Genomic DNA, 16265 nt, shown 5'->3' with positions numbered 1-16265 from the left:
ATGTAATGGAATATCAATGTGCTATAAGAAACGATGAGCAGGCAGACTTCACAAAAACCTGGAAAGACTTGTATGGACTGGCGCTGAGTGAAGTGAGCAGAACCAGAAGAACGTTGTACACAGTAACAGCCATGTTGTGCTATGACTAACGTTGATAGACTTAGCTCTTCTCAGCAATACAAGGATCTAAGACATCTCCAAAGGTCTCACTATGGAAAATGCTATCCACATCCAAAGAAAGAACTATGGAGTTTGAATGCAGATTGAAGCATATTATTTGCTATTTTTTTCTTCTGTTGTGTTTTGTTTCCTCTTTCTGGTGGTTCCTCCTATTGGTTCTAATTCTTCCTTACAACATCACTAATGTGAAAATGTTTAATAGGAATGTATATGTATAGCCTATATCAGATTGCATGCCATCTTGGGGAGGGAGGTAGGGAAGGAGGGGGAGAAAAATTGATAACTCAAAAGCTTATGGAAGTGATTGTTGGTAAATCAAAATAAATTAATAAAAAAAGAAAAAAATTTCCAAAATACCATCTTCTACCTAAATTAAGTGTCTTGTATTGGCTTCCGTGACTGAGGATGCTCCTTACTCTTCTCCTATCTCTCATCTTAGTGATTTCTCCTTGTTCTCCTTTGTTTGCTTCTCTTACTCCCCCCTCTCTTCAAGGATCTGTCTTCAGTACCCTTCTCTCATCACTTTCTCCATTGTCAATCTCATCCACTCCTAGGCTTCAACTGGTAGCTTTAATCTTATATCTTCCAAATCTAGGCCTCTAGACCCAAGTTCCATTTTTGAATTTCCAGCTGCCAACTCATGATCAACACCTAGATCCTCTGATGGCACTAGTGACTCACTAGATGCATAACTACCACCAGAAAGTCAAGGGAGTTGATGAGAAGAAGGGAGAAGCTTCCAAGAACCTATTGAAAACGTTTGCCTCTGAGGTTGCCTGCATGCAGAGGACAAAATCAATCAACATTTATTATGCACCTACTATGTGCCAGGCACTATGACCTTGAGAAACTAGAATATCGAATTTTGAGTTTAATTAACAAGATGAAATTTCATAGGGATAAATATAATTGTTTTCCAAGTTATTTTCAGAAGCACGGAATGGAGGAAAGACTGCTTGACAGCAATTTGTCTGAAAAAGATCTAGGGGTTTTAGGGGGTAAGGTAGAACATTGGTCCTGGAGTTAAAAAAGTTGTTGATCAGTTGTGTCTGAGTCTTCATGACCCCAATTGAGGTTTTCTTGGCAAAAATATTGGAGTGGTTTGCCATTTCCTTCTCCAACTCATTTTATAGATGGGGAAACTGAGGTAAATAAGGTTAAGTGACTTGCCCAGGGTCACACAGGTAGTAAGTATCTGAAGCTGGATTTGAACTTGGGTCTCCTTGACTGCAGGCCTGGAGCTCTATCCACTGCCCCACCTAGTTGCCTACAGTTAGAAAGACCTGTGTTCAAATCTGACCTCAGACACTTAGTAATTATGTGACCCTGAGCAAATCACTTAATCAGTTTGTCTCAGGTTCCTAAAGGTAAAATGTAAAATGGAGATAATAACAGCATCTACCTCACAGAGTTGTGAAGATCAAATGAGATAATATCTGTAAAAGCCATAGTTTCTAGGACGTAGTATTTAATAAATTTTAGTTACTATTATTATTATTGGACTGATTTAGCAGCATGGTATGGTAACCAAGAAAGCTATTGCAATCTCAGGCTACCTTAAGGGAGGCATGGTGTCTGAGACTAACAGCATAATGGTAACCACTGCATTTTGGCTAGAACACACCTGGCATATCGTATCCAGTTCTCCATGCTACATTTTAGGAAGGACATTGATAACTTGGAGACCATCCTGAGAGGGACAAGCTAGATGGTGGAGGGATTCAAGTTCGTGTTGTACAAACATCATTTGATGACTTGGGGATGTTTAACCTGGAGAGAAGGCTTAGGGGGTACATGATAGTTGTCTCCACATATTTGAAGGGCTATCACATGAAATAGCCATTAGACTAGTTCTGAAGGGTCTTAGGGTCAGAACTAGGAGCAATAGGTAGAAGTTGCAAAGAAGTAAATTTAGGCTTGACATCAACATTTTGTAATAATTAGCGATTTAAAAGAAGAATGTGCCACCTCAGGAGGAAGTAGGCGTCTCCTCACAGGAGGTCTTTAAGCAAGGCTGAGTGTCTTCTTGTCAGGCATGCTATAGAGGGGATTCTCATAGAGATATAGATTGGAGTACATTTAATTCAACAAGCATTTATTAAGTGATGCTGTATGCCAGTTACTATGCTAGATACCAGAGGCTACAAAGGCAAAAATGAAAAAAAGAAGCCCACTTCAACCTTCGGAGTGTGTGATCTCCTCTGTCACTAACTGGTTTTGGGAACTTTTATGATTTAAAAACTCTGTGGGCCTCATTTTTCTTATTAGTAAAATGACAGGGTTGAATGAGGTGATCTTGAAGGCCTATTGCAACTCAACAATTCTGTGATTGTAAACTGAAAGTAACAGTGCTGTAATGTTGATGATGTCAGCGACTGGATCAGAGGTGAACTGATCCCAGATCTTAGCCTTGAAGGTTTTTTTTGAGCAGGGGAAGGCATGGTGGTCTGTTTTCATTTGCTTCTTTCCCCGAAAGACTCTAAAATACTAAAAAAAAAAAATTCAGCTATTTGACTTCTAAAAAGATGTGGATGGGTTGCTATCTGCACAGAGTATCAAGCAACAACTACTTATAATAATAACTAGCATTTGCAAAGTGCTTTACAAATATTTTATTTGATACGACGACGCTGGAAGGTAGGTACTATTATTTTCATTTTACAGATGAAGAAACTGAGCCTGAGAGAGGTTTAGTAACTTGCCCAGGGTCACACAGCTAGGAAAGATCACGAGGGGAATTTGATCTTTCTGGCTCGAGGTGAACCTGGCACGTTGTCCACTGCGCCACCTAGTGGCCCAATTTATGAAGGACCCATTACATGCTCTCAGGCTCATCATTTCCGTATGCTGGGGACAGAAAGATTCCAGTGAAAGTCTTCATTCTTGAAAGTGGCAAACAACATGTACACAGACCCCTCTCCGTCCAACTGTCAGAGTAAGTTGGCTGGTGATCAGATGGGGAGTGCGGTGTCTATTTTGGCTGTCTATGATCCGCCCGTGTAGCTAGATACCTAGCTATAATTAATACAGAATTGATAATAATTTTCAAAAATCATCACTCTAATAATCCCATGAATCTGTGATCTCACTGATGCGCAGCCTCCCTTCAATCATGCAGATTGCCACCACCTCATTTATGCCTCTCTACACTGTGTCACTTTTATCCATGTCGTCTCATAATATAGTCTGAAGAGATCAGCCCAAAGTACTGATGGGGTGGGGGGTTTTCACTTTCTCTTGATGTTATAAAGATGCTAATTTGCCAAATTTATTTTGTCCTGCTGTTCCTGGTATTCTTATGTTAGGATAATATGAGCTTCTGCTCTAAGAAAATTCACATATGACTTCCCACACAGGCATAGTTCTTCAAAAAACAAAAACAAAAACAAAAACAAAAACAAAAACAAAAACAAAAACAAAAAAACCCCAAACCCAAAGAGGGATGAGAATGGAGTTCCAGAAAGTATTAATGCATTTGCACAGGTCCCTTTGCTTCCAAGCCCATTTTGTGTTTCTGTGGGGAGCCTGGCCTGATTTCATAGTGGAAGGCAGAAAGTGGACACTCAATTTTCACTTGTTGGTGTGCGGATATTTACAGAAAAACCACCAATGGACGCTTGATCGTTCTGATTTTATTTATTATCTGGCTAATTTTAAAAGGCGCAGATCACTGCGGCTGCCTGGGCCCCATCCCTTAAGCTACTCAACAATGAATAGATACCAAAATGTGCATGTTTACAGTGCAGTGCTATGAAAAATTACTCTTTGCCCTTCTACAGTCCCTGACTACAAAGTAGGAAAAGGTGAATTTCGTGAAAGAAATTCACTGGGCATTTTAACAATCACTCCATTTTGTGCTCCTAAAATAACATAAGAAATTCTCATAATTTGTATTAGAAGTTAAAATATCAAAGCCTAACTTTTTTTTTTTACTAATATGCTACAGACACAAAAAAGTTGATTTCTTTCAAATCGTAAAATAAGGCACCAGTGGAGTAAGCATTTTTTCTTGCTTCACTCTTTTTACTAAACACAATGCATAGTGAAATAAATACTGAATACTGACTCTTAATACTGTAAATACACTTTAATATAAAATGATATGATGAATGTTAAAATACTGTATTTCATCTTGAATATACCTAAAACTTTATAGAAAATTAAAACAGACATAGTAACCTTAGATTTGGAAGAAGGAAAAAAAATGCTGATTTTTGCATCTTTTGCAGTAGTATTTTCTTTTTTTCTCTTTGTAGCTTTACCATAGAGGTGCTATGAGAAGTTTTGGCTAGAAAAGGGTTTTTTGTTTGTTTGTTTTTTCAAAGAAAGCAAGCAGAGATCCTTGGAATATTGGAACATTCATTGTTTAAAAAAAATACATTCTAAATATATCAGTTCCAGGTGGTTGGCAACTTTGAAGTTGAGATGCTCAAATTTAGGTTGCTCTCTGAAAATCTGGGATATAGAATGCAATGGGTCAACTATTGTTCCATTTGGACCATTTTCTCTATTGCAAATTTTTCTCTTCAACATATTTACATTGAAGACCAGGAGACATAATTTCAAAAGCTTGACCTTCATCTTCATCTTCATGTCGTATAGTTAAAACCAGATCAGAGAACAAGACCATATGTAGAGGGAGTTTGAAGGCACCTCAGAGGCTATCTATTTCAATCCCTTTATTTTATAGATGAGCAATCTGAGACCCAGGGGAAGTGAATTCAAACACAGGTAGTAAGCATCAGAGGGGGGAATCTGAACCCAGATCCTGTGATTCCAGAGACTGCTCTTTCCACTATACCAAGCTGCATCTTCTCCAAGGTTTAAAAAAAAAAAAGATGATTGAGTTCAGTAGATAAATTCCCCAAACATTATAAATCATAACAAAAATACACTTTTGGACATATTGGGTCCAGCCCTTGCAATAACTCTTCAGTCCTTGAATCTTTCAGACAGGTAAACAGCATTCACTGCCTGGCAGATATGTGTGGGACATAGGAGGGAAGAAGAACCGATCACATGTATCAAATCCAAGACTTTGGCAAGGAGAGGCATAAAAAACACAGTGCATTCAAACTGGTAACTTAATAATTCATTATACATCCCTAAGTACTATTGGACACAATACTTTATTCTATAAACATGAATGCATCTTTTGATCTGTCTTTGGATTGTTTTTTTTTTTTAGTTAACCAGTAACTTGTGAATAATAATTTGATATTGTAATAAAAAATTTGGGTAGATCTATATATGCTCATTATTAATGTGCTTTTTAAAAACAACTAATACATGAAACAATTTTAGACACAACCAACTATATAAAACATTTAGGTGAAAACTTCTTTTCCCGCTCCCTCCCACTCCCCTCATTCGATCTTAAAATAAAAATCTCATTAAGTCTCTGTAAACAAAACTGTATGAAAAAGGAACATCTGGCTTTCCCTATAGCCTCATTCACAGAGCTCCAAGACAATGGGTCCCTCCGTATAAATTTTTCTTACAAACATTTTTCATTTTCCAGTCTTGTGTCCTTCCAAAATGCTCTTATTTCAATAAGCCTCAGTCTTGAATTTTCAAGGCCCCATGCTCACTTACTCAACTGTTTCTCCTCTTGCATATTTCAGAGAATAGCATGTGACGCAATATTTTCCTAACTTTCTGTCCTTTTCTACTCTGGGCTGTCATTTGGACTTATGCCAGGCAGATTTCATGGAACCTGCCTCAGAAAGAGAGAAAGACAACAGTTGATTCAAATTGATGCAGCAAGAGTCCAGCTGACATACAGATGGATAAAACAGCTAATTCTGAGCCAGGGAGACTTATAGACCTTCAGTTTCTCTTAAATGGATGATTTCCACATGACCAGAAACTATACCAGACCAAATTCTATCTTGAGGTACTCACCAAGTTTATGCATTAAAAGTTTGGCCAATGGTGTGTGTGTGTGTGTGTGTGTGTGTGTGGTGGGGAGAAGAGGGGGAAAACAATATTTAGCTGTCAATTCTGTATCTAACAAGGAACATGGAATCCTAACTTCTTTTTTTGTTTACTCTTTAATTATTAAAGCATTTATTGGTTGTCTTTTTTCTTGGTGGGGGGGGGTTGTGGTACACTGTTGTAAAAAAAGAGGTTTTTTTCATTATCCTCTATCTCCCAGACCCTACCTTAGATTGCCAAGGGCTGGATGTGCTGTGGATGAAAGCACCTTTTGAGCCTGAGCTCAGTAAACTCCCCTAGGAGGTTTGTGGTTCACGGAAGTAGGAAGTAGGCTAAGCATGCAAAGATGGGGGAGAAAAATTAAATAAGCTAGCCTCCTTATGACAGAGACATTCTCAGGTGAGTGAATAGGCTTTAACAAGAATAAGTTTAAGGCAAATAGGCAGTAAATGCTCAGACTTTGCTCTTTAAAAGCTGCTAACATGAATTTCAAAACTTTCATTACTTGTCAACTTGTCATGAGAGGCTTCACCTGCTTGCAGCCCCTGAAGCAAGCAATAGCTTTGAAGGTATTACCTATATGTATGTATGTGTGTATATATATACATATATACACACATACATATGCATATATGTATATATGTGTATATATATATATCTATATATTGGTCATAAACTCTAGGTATACTTTATCACTTGATTTGGTAAATCCACAAAATCCACACATCCATCCCAATAGCCCCACCTTTTTACCCTTTAGTCACATGAAGGGGACACAAAAAAAGACGCAAGGATGGGGGTAGGGCAAGGGGGCTGATTTTCCAACGGTGACAACAGAAGCAGCTCTTCAGTTCAGGTAAATACAGAGATTGGGCTGGGACAGGTCGGTCACCCCATTCACCTGGGGGTTGGGGGAAGCGGGGGAGCTCCTCTTTCCCTCCTGTTGGAGCCACCTTGAAAGATGAAGGGGAAAAAAAGAATGATGAAGGAAAAGTCCAGAAATGGGTTAGAATGCTTAATTACTTTCATACAAAAGAACAGGACAGTTACATAATTATAGACCTGCTGACCCCACACCTTAAGCAAACTCACAATTATGTATGTAAGAAGTGAAGGAAACCTTGGAGTCTGGAGGACCTGAGTTCAAATCTTGCATCAGACACTTGACATTTACTACCTGCGTGACCTTGGGCAAGTCACTTAACCCCAACTGCCTCACCAAAAAGAAAGAAAAAAGAAGTGAAGGGAGCTGACTCTAGGCTCTTTAAAGGCAGGGCTTTGGGGAGCATTGTGTCTAACCTAGTGGCTTGCACATAACAGGGGCTTAAAATGTTATGTTATTGACTAGACATGGTGACTCACCATGGGTTGTTGAGTATATGTACAAGGCTATTGTGTTTCCTCATCAATTCAATTCAACAAATATTTGCTATGCACTTATAATATCGAAATAGAACCTTAAGAAGCCTCTAATTTAGTCAGCTATCAGATGTAACACCAGTATAGCAAAGTTCAAAACCCTTAGGATTGCTGCTGGTCACACGGCAACTGGGCTTTTCTGTTATAGTTAAATGCCTCTATGACTGGGGTCTGGCTTTCTATTCATCCCCTACAATGTGTATCTCAACAATTAAGCTAGCTGCCCACTTCAGGATATGTGAGAATACATGAGAATATATTAGGATACAGAGGTAGCTAGTCAGAACACTGGTTATAGTAATAGATGGAGTTACAAAGATCTGAGTTCAAAATCTGGCTGAGACACTTACTAGATGTGTGACCCTGGGCAAGTTATTTCACCTCTGTCTGCCTCAGTTTCCTCAATTGTAAAGAGTGTATAATATCTCATAAAATTGTTGTAAAGATCACATGATATAAAACATGTAAAACACTTTGTAAACCTTAAAATGCTATATAAACGCTACTTGTTATAATTATTAGAATGGGGTTTCTGGAATGGAAGGGAACTGGGGGAGAGTTTGGTCTCCCCACACAATGCGACTAAGCTAATAAGGAATCCTCAGGGATTGTCATAGCAACACCAGCGGACATTTCATAGGGGAGCCGTTTCAGGCAGTTTCCACAAAAGGGGTTGTAATTTAACAAAGTTGTATTTTGTTGTTGTTCAACACACACCACACTTTGTAACCCAGAGTGAGACACAGCAATAGACTTGAGTTCCCTTCCAGGAATTAGCAGAGTGGATATAGTTCTTGACTTAAAGTCAGGAAGACCTGGGGTCAGATCCTCCTCAGACATTAACGAGCTATATAACTCCAAGCAAGTCCCTTAAATCCTTCAGGTCCTAGTTTCCTCACTTGTAAAATAAGGAGTTTGACCTTGATGATCACTAAGGTCCCTCTCAGCTCTACTTCTATGAACCTATGCTCCTGTGAGCTGGTCTTGCTGTCTATGTGGGGACAACAGGGCTATATAAGAATTGTTTGCTGGCACAGATTATAACAAATGAACGAGAGTCACTATACCAAAAAAAATTTTTTTTTGCTTTATAAGGTCAATGTCTATAAGGTAGAAAACACATTATGTATACCGTTGTTTTATTCTGCAGTGTACAGGGCACTCCCAATGTGAAAAGTCCCTTCATGTGAAATTCATCTATAAATAATAGTCTTAGAGAGTTTCCCAGGGGCCAAGTGGCATAGGGACCAAGAGATTCAGTGACTTAGTGCCCAAGACTGCAGAGCTATGTCAATGTGTCCAAAAAACCCATATACAATTCTTATCTTTTATTTTGGGAGATGGCTTGGCAATTGATTTAAATACACAAATCATGTTCTGGCCAGATTAAGAATGTTCCAATGAGGGGCAGCTAGGTGGCACAGTGGATAGAACACTGGCCTTAGAGTCAGGAGGCATTGAGTTCAGATCTGGCTTCAGACACATAACACGCACTAGCTGTGTGACCCTGGGCAAGTCACTTAACCCCAACTGCCTCACCAAAAAAAAAAAAAAGAATGTTCTGATGAAACCAGGGAAGATATTCAGGCTCCCCGTCTACTCTAGGACACAAAACTCTACTCCCTTTAGACACCCAAACATGGTATTAGACCCAACGGGAAGAAAAAAAACTTTATCTTTCTTATCAAAGTTCTATCCTATGATACAAGGTGTGTAATAATAACAGGTGTATGCCTTACTCAGAGGTTGATTTTTTTAACCAAAACTGCAAGCTCCATATTTATCTGACAAAAGCCTCATTTAGGAAGTTGTCCTAATAAGTGAATAAGGAAGTTGTCAGTTGTCCTAATAAGTGAATTCCAAGCACCTGAAGTTTATTTTATTCAAACTTTTTTTGGTGAAAATAATCCTCAAATATATTAGTCACCCTTCTTAAACAGGGAATACTAAATGTAATTTAACTTTTCCTTGCTAACTTGGGAAAAGGCAGTATGGTGCAGTGGGTGGAAAACTGGAGCTGAATCCAAGAAGCCCTGATTTCAAATTCGAACTCTGATATACACTGGTTGTGTGATCCTAATCTCGAAGATTATATGTTGCTGAAAAGATGCCAACCTACATTGGTAGAAGAACATTCCTCCTCTTAGGAGTTCTGTATCTTTAAGTCCATTGCCTCAACCTTGTTATCTCCATGGAATCAGCTAGGTGGCACCATAGTTCATAGAGCTCTAGGCCTGGAGTCAGGAAGAACTGAGTTCAAATACAGCCTCAGACACTTACTAGCTGTGTGACACTGGGCAAATCATTTAACCTCTATTTGCTTCAGTTTCCTCATCTGTAAAATGGGGATACTAGTAGCACTTAGCTTCCCGGGTTGTTGTGAGGATCAGATGAGATAATAATTGAGAAAGCACAGTGCCTGGCACATAGTAAGTGCTATATAAATATTAGCTGTTATTATCATTATGAAATTGATTATTCTACTGTGCATTAATAACCAGTACAATCCTAAGTCTACTTTTTAGTTTTTTGTCTCTTCTCTTGATGTGAGACTATCACCTGTCACCTCTATTCGATGTCAGTATTCAGACTTCTAACCACTTGTCACTCATTATTTCTAGTCTGCTGGTTCTAATCTGTAGGAGGTGGTGAAAAACTAATTAACTGAGTTTATGAAGAATCATGTGGTAAGGAAGAATAGTGGCCATGAGTGACAGTAGAATGACCTACTCCATGGATGAAAGTATTTACTTGGTTTTCCCCCAAGGCAATTGGGGTTAAATGACTTGCCCAGGGTGACATAGCTAGTAAATGTCAAGTGTCTGAGGCTCAATTAGAACTCAGGTCCTCCTGACTCCAGGGTCAGTGCTCTATCTACTGCGCCACCTAGCTGCCCCAAAAGTATTTATTTTTAGTGTAATTATTTTGTGATAGTTGTATCAGGGTTATCAAAAGCCCTTTTCACTTATTTCTGGGATTGGAGCTGAGGCTGTGCACTGTGTTTAGGGTTGAGGTAGCCAGATAATCATCCATTTCCTACTTAATATGCTCCTTCTCCCAACTTTCCTATTTCTGTGGATGGCATCACAATCTTCTTAGTCACCTTGGCTCAAAGCTTCAGTCATCTCTGCCTCTTCCTCTCACTCATTCCTCACTCCCTCTCATCTAATCAGCTACTAAATCCTTCAATTCCAAGACTAAAACAGCTTTTACATCTGTCTCCTTCTACCCATGCACACTGCCACTAGTTCATTCAACTTGAGCTTTTCCTTGGGAAGCACTTTTCTTCCTCTGAAGATCATAGTTACTTTCAGAAATTTGGGTTTACTCGTATTTTCCAGTCTCTCTCACTTATGCTTCCATCAGTAAAGAGGACGATGTAGAAAGGGAGTGACTATCTTAATTAATAAAAAGTTTGACCAATATGTTTCTTCTCTCAGGAAAGGAAAATGGTTCTATTTATGCTGCCTCAAATGGGCCAAAATGGAGATGGAATTACTGAAGCATACAATCTAATAAAATTTCAATTTACTAGGAAATCAAAGGCATACTAAACTGATAATTTATTAAAAGAATTGTCTATGGAGGACACACTGAGTATATTCAGAATCCTCATTTTATGGGGAAATTATCCAATTGCTGGAGGATAATCGATTCAAATGGTCCCAAAAGCAAATCCTTAATCTCTTCCCCCATCTGATAGACCTCCCCCTCTAGTAAAGACAAACTGATGTTACCAACAATAAAACCTACTCCAGTTAGTCCAAGTTTAAATCACAAAAGCACAAGTAGGGAAATACTCACTCCGGTTTTCATTTCTTGCCATTTTACTGGGGTAACTCTTGGTCATTGGTACATATGGCTCTGGAGGTGGCAAATCAGATAGTGGATGGAAGTAAAATCTGCTTTCCCACTCATCTGAGGGAAGATCAAATGTATTATCAATACTAGACAATCTGCTACAAGAGTTAACTTAACCAAAGGGACTGAATGAAATTCAGGCACAACTGGGTCCAAACCACTTTAGGTTTATGTGCATACAAGAAAAGCTAGTAGCATTTTAACAAAGACGCAATTCAATATAGCAAATGTTCTAAAAGATGTTAGTACATCAGCCTATCACTACCTACGGAAGTCACATCTGACAGGCCTATAATTGACACGATCAATTATAAAAGAAATAAAGTACCAGGCTGGCTAGGACCACAGTCATCTCCAATGAAGGGTCAGAATTGACTGACACGACTCCACAACAGTGGCAGTTTACAAGGGGGTGACTTCTTTGGACTCTTCCTTCTTTGCAAACTGTCTAGAAATAAGGTAATACAGGGAGGAAAAGTCATCATTCTTCTAGGATCCTAGACTCTTGTAATTCTCCATCTTGCTACAATGGGAAGCAAATAAAGACTATGTAGATCAGGGAAAAATCATCTGCCTTTTTTTTCTGCCTTTACTATCTTTAATCTTAAGTCACTGTGGGTGATTACTGTTGGGGCTCTAAAATCATAGAGACTGTGGGGGAAATCAAGAAAGATATTATTTATCCATGATTTGCATAGAGTACAGGAACAAGTCAGCTGCCCTATAGAATAGGTGGGGATCATATCTCACCTTCACACGATAAGTCTTGAAAGCCATTCCTCATCGAAGATGAGGGTGGCGGGGGAGGTGGAGCTCCAGAGCCTGGCCTGTCTGGAGGAAGAGGAGGCCTTGGGCTACCTCTCTGGTTTTCTAATCCACCTCTGGAAGGCAGCTGAGGAGTAGAAGGCAGTGCTCGGGAAGTATTGCCATTTCTGTTTATAGGCGGAGGAGGCGGAAGAGGTCCTGAAGAATTAAAAAAAAAAGAGAAAGACAACATGGCGTTTCACATTTTCATCATGATCAACAGTAACAAGTAAGCAAGTCTTCACTGGCTGCACGACACTTAACACAACTCTGTTAAGGTAGTTAGGTGGCATATGGCATAGAGCATATACCATAGAGGTAGTATATAGCGTTAGTAGAACATAGCATAGAACAGACTTGAGAAACACGATGATGAAGATGAATTCAAATCCTGCGTCAGACGTTGACTAGTTGTGTAATCCTGAGCCAATTGCTAAACCTCTTTCAGCTCAGTTTCGTTATTTGCAAAATGGGGATAATGATAGCATCCACTTCACAAAGTTGTTATGAAGATCAAATGAGATAATACATGCAAAACACTTGTTTTACCTTAAAGTGCTATATAAATGTTAGCAATCATGAGAAGCTGTGTGGAAAAAGTACTGTATTTTGGTGTTGGGATAATATGGATTCAGATCCCTGCTCTGCCACTGTGGGAACTCAGGCTAGTCACTTAATCTCCTGTGGCCTCATTTTCCTCATTTAATAAATTTAAAAAAATTGGTTTTTTTAAAAAAATTAATAAAAAATACTGTCATCTGTAAAATGAAGGGTTTAGACTGGGTAGCTGCTTAGGTTCCTTCCAGCTCTGAATGTATGCTTCTATGGAAAAGATGTGATGTCTGCTTCTTGTTAGACTATAATTTAAGGGGGACGCAAGATGGTCAAACATACATGAACCACAAGCAAAGATAAACTTTCATTTAAGTACATACAGATATGTAGGTGTCTAACCTAATGGAATCCAAGCTCCTAGAAGGAACAACTTCATCTTTGTTTTTGCATCTCCAATGCCTTAGTACAGTGCCTGGCACGTACATGCTAATTCACCGGCATATGTTCAAAGTAATACATACTTCTAAGCTAAGGAGTTGTTCCAGTGGTTTGTTGAGTGTGTTGCTAGAGATCAGACAATGTTCTACTTTGGTCAAGGAAAGTTTTCCCTTTTATGATTTAACCAATTTAATACTTGGAGCCTGAAAAATGTTTTGTTATCCTTTGAGTCTTTTTATTAGTTATTTTATTTGTAGAACAATATGTTAGAGATTTCGAGCTGGACAGAACCCTTGTACGTGTCCTGAGACAGCCTGCTTTGTATTTTGGGGGGTATATTGTATATTTTGCATATTTTTTGGCTTGTTGTCTCCCCCATTAGAGTATGAGGACGAGGACTGTCTTTTCCCTCTTTTTGTAAGGCACTTGGCAGTGAGCCTGAAACACAGCAGACACTTAATAAATGTTTATTGATTGAATGATAAAAAAGCAGGATATTTTTTCTTTAATAAAAAGTCCTTTGAGGTACACCGAAGTAAGATATCCTTTAAATGCAAAGTATCTCTGATTTAATCAATAGGCACATTCCTCTAATGAACAATTCCAACCATAATTGGTCCCTGGCAGAAGTATCATTAGGAAACCAACCAGCTGTCATCTTGAAAATAGAAGTTCCCTCTTCAGTCCTCCCCTTCAGAGAAGCCCTTGGATATTTAGGTGAAAAAAAGATTAGCTGGTAAACTCCAGAGAGGAGTTCTAATTCTCAAACAGCTGATTTGATGTTTGCCTGAGGGTAAACCAATCATACAATTTCCTTTCCAAGACAAAAGCAGACTAACCTTAATTCACATTTCAGTTAGGAACCTAGGAACATTCACTAGGGAGGCAATTGTAAAGGTATAAACAAATGCTCTAAAAATTATTTCCAAAATGATTCCATGTAGTGGTAGAAATTATGGATCTCCTCAGCAAGTATTTCAGAAAAAGTCTCCTCATTCTTTTAAAACTGCCAAATAAAGAGACTATATTCTCAACTGTGCAGTAGTAAGTCAATAGAAAGACAAAAAAAGAGTACTTTTGCACTGCAATTAACCCTTAAAATGGAGTAAATGAATTTAGACAATTTTACTAATAATATACTAAGAAGTTCTAATTTTACTAATGATAATTTTACTAATAAATAACAATTATTATTTACTAATAATTTATTTTACTAACAATTTCAATCTCTGCGATCACTTTCTTTGGATTGCTTGCTAGAATTAACAAATAGGAAAACAAGTTTTTCCTCCAATCTCCCCTTGATATTTCAAAGGATGTCCTTTAAACAGTTAAATGGCCCAAAGACAGATAGATGAAATGAGAAGCACCTAGCAAATTAATTAAATATCCCCAGAAAAACTGTCTACCTAATGGCAATATGTGTCCCACAGAAGAGTGGGATTCAGTTCCCAATTGGAGGAAAAACTTATTCACTTGAAGAAAATACTGATAGTGTGGAAAGAGCACTAGGGAGGCTGAAAGTCTGAGCTCTAGTCCCCATGTTAGTCAAGCATATGTGAACCATAAACAAAGATCCGTCGACTAATTTAAATACATAAAATGGGTATCTACCCTGATATGATGCAAGCTCCTTGAAGGTTGAAATGATTTAATTTTTGTTTTTGAACTCCAAGTGCTAAGCATGGTCACTAGAGTGACCTTGTGTAAATGAAGTGGAGTGCAGTGAGGGGTGGATTAAATTCAGAGGTGTCAAATTTAGAGCCTGCAAGCCACAAGCTGCCTACAAAACTCCAGAATGTGGCAAGAATTAGATGAAAATATAATTGGGAAACTTTTAACAAAAGAAATAAAAATACAATACAGCCTAGTAAATGTTAATTTGTAGTTTTCTAAGACAAAGATTCTAAGTCAACTAGAGTTTCTATTTGAGTTTGACACCACCGGATTAGATCACTTTCTATGGGCATACATAGGCATATACACTTTGGCTCTCTGGGAAGGGGCATATGTACTCTGTCTCCTTCCTAAGGGTACACTCATAAAGGGCTTTGGGTTGGTTCCTGGTTCCTGTGACGGAGTGAGGGTAGGATCAGTGACTGAAACAGGAAGAGCTGCCTACTCTGTGAGCCTTAAGGAGCAAGAAGAGATACTTCTCAATCTCTTTGAAGGAGGTCTTTCACTTGGGACACAGCCAAAGGCAACTCTTCCTTGGACTTCTCAGTGGTTGGAGGAGGAGATAATATGCATACCCAGCTCTGGGAGAAGTGCTCCAATCCAAGCTCCCACTACAGATATAATTTAGCCTCTCTGCTCCTCACTTTAACTCTAAAATGAGTAAATAACATTTGCCCTGCCCACCGCACAGGGTTGTTTTGAGTAAAGTAGTTACGTAAACCTGAAAATGCTATAGAAACATAAACTTAATATTGTTGCAAAGGTAACATCATATGGCAGTTTGAGAGCTGGCCTGGAAGCCAAGAGGATCCTAGTTTGCCTCTTGCCTCTGACACATACTACCTGTGTGACAAGGATGGACATTCTCTGTCTTCTTATTTCTATTTCATAGAGTCTGTGTCTTCCTCTAAGAGGCTGCTCATGGACCATATTCTGCCTGAGACCTTATCTGATTCCCTCAACTGCTAGAGCCTTCTCTCCTAAATTCCATACCTACCACTTTTTTTATCTACTTTGCACATAGTTGTATTTACACATTTTATATTTATGCTGTATATATTTTACATGTATTTGTCTCCCCCATTAGAGTGAGCTCCTTGCAAGTAAGAATTGCTTCATTTCTTGAACTTGTATGTCTATCACCTGCACACAGTAGGTCCTTAATAAATACTTTTCGATTGGAAAAAAAAAAGTCACAATCTTTCAGTGCTCAAGCCACCTCTCTAAGACAAGAACAGTGGAGTTTTTTGGGTTATAACTCCTTTGGCAGTCAGGTGAATAAAGCCTATGGACCAGGTCTACAGACAGTTTCAAATGGGTAAATAAAATACCTAGGATTATAAAGGAAACCACTTATAATGAAATACAGTTATCAAAATGTTTTTTAAAAATTC

At 38.6% G+C, this 16265-nt stretch overlaps 1 protein-coding gene across 6 annotated transcripts in view; it reads right to left on the bottom strand.

Annotated features, from left to right (window-relative positions):
* Positions 1-3792: 3792 nt before the first annotated feature.
* Positions 3793-16265, bottom strand: part of WIPF1 (WAS/WASL interacting protein family member 1) — a 170572-nt gene continuing 158099 nt past the window's right edge. For all 6 annotated transcript variants that reach the window (XM_027865774.1, XM_027865770.1, XM_027865772.1 and 3 more), the window contains 3 exons: positions 12148-12360; positions 11341-11454; positions 3793-7070 (listed from right to left, as the gene is read on the bottom strand). In XM_027865774.1, the coding sequence (XP_027721575.1) occupies positions 7015-7070; positions 11341-11454; positions 12148-12360 (383 nt within the window). In that variant the 3' untranslated portion in view covers positions 3793-7014. The remainder of the gene's footprint in view (positions 7071-11340; positions 11455-12147; positions 12361-16265) is intronic.

Source organism: Vombatus ursinus, unplaced genomic scaffold (genome assembly GCF_900497805.2).
Source record: "Vombatus ursinus unplaced genomic scaffold, bare-nosed wombat genome assembly UNPS02014779.1, whole genome shotgun sequence".
Classification (NCBI taxonomy): Eukaryota; Metazoa; Chordata; class Mammalia; order Diprotodontia; family Vombatidae; genus Vombatus; species Vombatus ursinus.
The sequence above is the reverse complement of the archived record's forward strand: the minus strand, read 5'-3'. Positions and strand labels throughout refer to the sequence as shown.